The following is a 5,564-nucleotide window of genomic DNA, read 5'->3' as shown; positions in this document are numbered from 1 at the left end:
CCAACCCTTAGCACATGTGTGGGAAGGGGCTGGTGTCCAGGTGGGAGAAAGGAGAATTCATGGGAGGAGGGAGATCGCAGCGGGTATTTCCCCAAGCGGCAAACGGGGGCCACAATCTTTCAGAAGCTCGGTGACCGCCTCCAAAAAGCTTAGCACATGTGTGGGAAGGGGCTGGTGTCCAGGTGGGAGAAAGGAGAATTCATGGGAGGAGGGAGATCGCAGCGGGTATTTCCCCAAGCGGCAAACGGGGGCCACAATCTTTCAGAAGCTCGGTGACCGCCTCCAAAAAGCAGGTGACAGGGGAGGAGGTGCCTCGTGCCAGGAGTACCCAGAAAACTACTCGCTTTCTGGGGGTTTGGTTTTGTTTTCGGCTGCGCCTCGGCCAGACGCACGATGCAGGAGCCGTCCCTCCACCTCGACGTCTCCATCCGGAGAGGTGCCCGGTTGCTCCTGCAGCAGGAGGCCTTGGAGGAGACTCAAGATTCAATTTTTTCCTTCTTTTTGCCTTTTTTCAGGAAAGATGGGGTCCGGAATTTCTTCTTCTTTTTAGAGGGTGATTTAGAAGGTGAACCTTCAGGGGAGACGGGGCTGCTGGTCACCGTCTCTTTCTCTTTGGGGGTGTCCTGGTCAGCGTTGGCAGGGGTGGTTGTCCGGTCCCCTCCTTTGCCCAAGCTTTCCTCAGTGCTTTGCTCCTCATCCTTCCCGTTCACCACCGGCGGCGGCTCCTTCTCGGCGGTGGAATCAGCCGGTTCTTGGCCACCATCCGCCTTCTTGTCACCTTGGCAAGGGGAAAAGGGAGAAGTGAGGATTGGGGTGGTGGTGGCCAGCGCTGTGGAGGTTTAAATCTCCCCCAACTCGCTGGTTTGACCTGGGCAGGAGCAGGATTTGGCCCCTGCGGTTGGAAAGCGCTGGGACTCGATCCCCTCCTGCCACAGGCAACACTTTCCTGAGCCTTCCCCTCCCTCCCCGCGGGACAAGCGACGGTGGGATGGAGAGTTGGGAAGAGGCAGGCAGGGTGGGCAGCTGGCTCCATCCCGACCTCGCTGCTGGAAATAAAACAAGCAGCAAAGAAAACGAGGCAACAACCCAAGGCATTTCCTTCTTCAAAACCCTGAGCGAGGCACCGCTCCCCACCGGAGCGCATCCGGAATGAGCCACGGAGAGAGCAAAGTCACCCCGAGCTAACGGGGAGCGCGGTCACCCGCGTCCCTCATCCCACAGCGAGGCTCAGAGGACGAGCCTCTCTGTACTTACTACGGTGACAAGTATTCAGAGTCAGAGGTAACTCCTTGGGTGAAAGCCACACGTGGAGGAAAGAGAAAGGAAGACGTTGCAGAGACAGACAGACAGACAGACACCATGAGACACCATGAGAAAGCGAGAAGCCGCGCGCTCCCTCTGCCCCTCTCCCACACCCTGAGACCCGCCACGGTTTGTAGATGACAAATTTGTACTTGGGGACATAAAATAATGGGAATATCGCATTTAGGAGGGGACAGAGGTGTCCCCTGCCACCCCGCAAAGCCACCAACGGATGTTTGCATCCTCCTGCCACGATGTTCAAAGCCACTGGTGGCTTTTTAGTGCCTTTGCGGTGTGAATCCCCATCGGTGCTCAGCCCCACCAGAGCGGGGACCCCCCTGGGGACAGGCAAAGGGACCCGGGGGGTGACATTTATCTGTGTGTTCAGCAGTTTGGCTACAGCCGCCCTCATCCCTTCACTGGTGACTTTTTTTTTGGCGGCCCCGGGCTCTCGCCAGCCCACTCACCCTCCGAGGGCTCCGCAGGCGTCGGGGCCGGGGTCTCTGGCGGTGCCGCAGCCGGGCTCTGCGGTGGGGATGCGGGGGGCGATTTGGCGGGGGGAGCCTGGTTCTCCTCTGCCGCAGCAGCATCCTTCTCGCCTGCCAGAGGAGAGACGTGCTGGCCCCGAGATCCACTGGGTGCCAACCCCGAGGGGGATTTGGGATCAGGGCTCCCCCCGTACCCCCTCCTACCCTGCAGCCCCAGCTTTTTCCTCTCCACCTCCTGCTTGTACTCCTCCAGCTCCTGGTCGGTGAGCTGGCTGAAGGGGTTTGGGGGCTCCGGCTCAGGGGGTGCCTCCTCCTGCGACGCCTCTTTGGCTTCTGCATCCCCCAAATGACTCTCTGTGGACTGAAAGACCCCCCCCCAGGATCAGTGTCACCCCTCAACTGGTGGGATACTGGGGAGTCAGGGAAGGGCTGGGTGCTCCAGGGAGGGGACATGGGGCTGGGGACACGGGGTGACCTACAGGGCTGCGGCTGGTGTCGGCGATGACACTGGCCAAGAGCTGTGACTGGGGCCCGGCTGATTTCACATCCTGACGGTTTTGTTCCCGGATCTGTGGGTGAGACACAGAGTGAGGATGGGGACAAAGGCTCCCCCACCACCCTGGGGTCTTCCAAGACCCCTGCACCCACATCTGAAAGCTTTTGAGGTGGGACCATACCTTGTTCCTCATCTCCAGCACCTCCTGCGGGTCTGTGTAGAGGGGAACGAACTGGTTGGGGTTCTCGATTCGGATGGGGGTCCCGCTGCTGCCTTTTTCCACCTCGTCTGCTTTCAACCACTGTGGGTCACAGAGAAGAGACCCCAATAAATACACATCATAGAGAGAGGAGACCCCAGTAAATATATGTCATGGAGAGAGGAGACCCCAATAAATACACATCATGGAGAGAGGAGACCCCAATAAATGCATGTTGTGGAGAGAGGAGACCTCTATGCATCTTGTATAGAGGAGAGATAAATACCCCAATAAAGCTTGTGGTACTCGGTCCCCTGGGACCCCTTCCCAAATTAACCCAACACCCCCTTGAGATGCCACCACAACCCCTCACCGTCGTCTTCGTCTTCTGGCTGCCAGCACTGCCCTGTTGCTCCTCAGCCACATTGACCCTCATGTAGGTGTTGGGAGTGTTGAGCCACCGCGTCTTCTCCTTCTGCTGCTTCTGGGCGTGCTGCCTCAGCGCCGGGACGGGAGCAGCCTCCTCCTCGAAGACAAAGGCTGTCACTGTGGCAGGGATGAGCACGTCACTTTTGGGTTTGCTCTTCTCCTGCACGAAGGGGTAGCGGTAGGTGTAGCCCGTGCGGTAACCCTGGAAAGGCAGAAAATGCTCAGTTGGGAATAATATAAGGATTAAAAAAAAAAAGAGAGATATTTTTGGGTGTTTTGGGGGGAGGTCACTATATTTTGGCGCCAGCTGGTGCTCACCAGGTTGTCCAACATCCTCATCAGGGCTTCGAATTCGTGCTCGCCCAAGCGACTCTTCTGCATGGGCCCGAAGGTGCTGCCAGCCCAGCGCACGGAGCCCACCTCGTGGGGCCGGTGCTTGGCACGCTCCAGCACGATCAGGTTCTCCGCGCCGCCCGCGCTGGCCAGCGCCGACACCTGCAACCCAGCCCCGAGAGACACATGATGATGCTGGATGGGGAGCAGCAGGGTGGTCCCAGCCCCACTCTTGGCTCCTGTGGCTGTGGAGATGTGCTGCTCTGTCCCAACCTGGGCACCGTGCTGGGGGCAGAGACCTGGCACAGCTCAGTGCATGGTCCCAGGGCACCGTGCTGGTGGCAGAGACCTGGCACAGCACAACGCAGGCCCCCAGGGCACTGTGCTGCCAGCAGAGACCGTACACAGCTCAGTGCATGGTCCCAGGGCACCGTGCTGGTGGCAGAGACCTGGCACAGCACAACGCAGGCCCCCAGGGCACTGTGCTGCCAGCAGAGACCGTACACAGCTCAGTGCATGGTCCCAGGGCACCGTGCTGGTGGCAGAGACCTGGCACAGCACAACGCAGGCCCCCAGGGCACTGTGCTGCCAGCAGAGACCGTACACAGCTCAGTGCATGGTCCCAGGGCACCGTGCTGGTGGCAGAGACCTGGCACAGCACAACGCAGGCCCCCAGGGCACTGTGCTGCCAGCAGAGACCGTACACAGCTCAGTGCATGGTCCCAGGGCACCGTGCTGGTGGCAGAGACCTGGCACAGCACAACGCAGGCCCCCAGGGCACTGTGCTGCCAGCTGAGACCGTACACAGCTCAGTGCACGCTCTGGGACACAGTGCTGGTGACTGAGACCTGGCACAGCTCAGTGCATGCTCCTGGTGCACCACACTGGCAGCAAAGACCCAGCACAGCTCAGTGCATGGTCCCAGGGCACGGTGCTGGCAGCAGAGACCGTACACAGCTCAGTGCATGGTCCCAGGGCACAGTGCTGGCAGCTGAGACTGTACACAGCTCAGTGCAGGCTCCCAGGGCACCGTGCTGGTGGCAGAGACCTGGCACAGCACAACGCAGGCCCCCAGGGCACTGTGCTGCCAGCTGAGACCGTACACAGCTCAGTGCACGCTCTGGGACACAGTGCTGGTGACAGAGACCTGGCGCAGGTCAGTGCAGAGTCCTGGGGCACGGAGCTGGCAGCAAAGACCCAGCACAGCTCAGTGCATGGTCCCAGGGCACTGTGTTGGCAGAAGAGACCTGTACACAGCTCAGTGCTTATTCCCCCAGGCACCACCTTGGCAGCTGAGACCGTACACAGCTCAGTGCAGGCTCCCAGGGCACAGTGCTGGTGACTGAGACCTGACACAGCTCAGTGCACTCTCCTGGTGCACCACATTGTCAGCAAAGACCCAGCACAGCTCAGTGCAGGGTCCCAGGGCACCATCCTGCCAGGGCACAGCGCTGGTGACAGAGACCTGGCACAGCTCAGTGCATGGTCCCAGGGCACCGTACTGGCAGCAGAGACCTGGCACAGCTCAGTGTAAGCTCCTGGGACACTGTGTTGGTGGCAGAGACCTGGCACAGCATGATGCAGGCCCCCAGGGCACCGTGCTGGCAGCTGAGACCGTAGACAGCTCAGCACAGACTCCCAGGGCACAGTGCTGGTGACTGAGACCTGGCACAGCTCAGTGCAGAGTCCTGGGGCGTGGTGCTGGCAGCAGAGACCTGACACAGCTCAGTGCAGAGTCCTGGGGCGTGGTGCTGGCAGCAGAGACCTGACACAGCTCAGCACAGGCCCTCAGGGCACCGTGCTGGCAGCTGAGACCGTACACAACTCAGTGCTTATTCCCCCAGGCACCACCCTGGCAGCTGCGATCGTACACAGCTCAGTGCAGGTGCTGAGCACTCACCTGGATCTCGCAGGCTGCCTGCAGATGGAAGACGCTGTAGAAGGCCTCCTCAGCCGTGTCACCCAGCGCCAGCACCCCGTGGTTACGCAGCACCAAGATCTACAGCACCCAGCACAGAGAGAGGTAGGGGGGGGAAAGGTCAGCAGGACAAGGGACATGCAGTGACCCTCATCCCCACCACCACATCCCCCCCCTTGTCCCCTTCACCTTGCAGGTGGGACCGAGGGATTTTTGAAGCTCGACTCGATCGCTTTCATCCTCCACCTCCCCGTGGAAATCGAAGTAGGCGACATCTCCCAAGAGCAAGGCGGCGCGGGAGATGGGCAGGATGCCACAGCGCATGGCAGACACCTGCGGTGGAGTGAATACAGTGACAAAATCACCTTTACTGGGTCCAGTTCTGGAGCCCCCATCACA

The 5,564-nt window shown here is 60.3% G+C and overlaps 1 protein-coding gene across 1 annotated transcript; it reads right to left on the bottom strand.

Moving 5' to 3' along the window:
• Window positions 1-476: 476 nt before the first annotated feature.
• ADD2 (adducin 2) lies at window positions 477-5,498 on the bottom strand (the record flags this gene model as incomplete). Its single annotated transcript, XM_010165493.1, has 9 exons — window positions 477-778; window positions 1,770-1,901; window positions 1,995-2,151; window positions 2,270-2,359; window positions 2,468-2,587; window positions 2,859-3,116; window positions 3,233-3,409; window positions 5,148-5,246; window positions 5,355-5,498. Coding segments are annotated over 9 exons (1,479 nt in total), but the record flags the coding sequence as incomplete, so codon positions are not given.
• Window positions 5,499-5,564: the final 66 nt, after the last annotated feature.

This window comes from Antrostomus carolinensis, unplaced genomic scaffold, assembly GCF_000700745.2.
Source record: "Antrostomus carolinensis isolate BGI_N321 unplaced genomic scaffold, ASM70074v2 scaffold24530, whole genome shotgun sequence".
Taxonomy (NCBI): Eukaryota; Metazoa; Chordata; class Aves; order Caprimulgiformes; family Caprimulgidae; genus Antrostomus; species Antrostomus carolinensis.
This window is presented reverse-complemented; position numbering and strand designations above follow the sequence as displayed.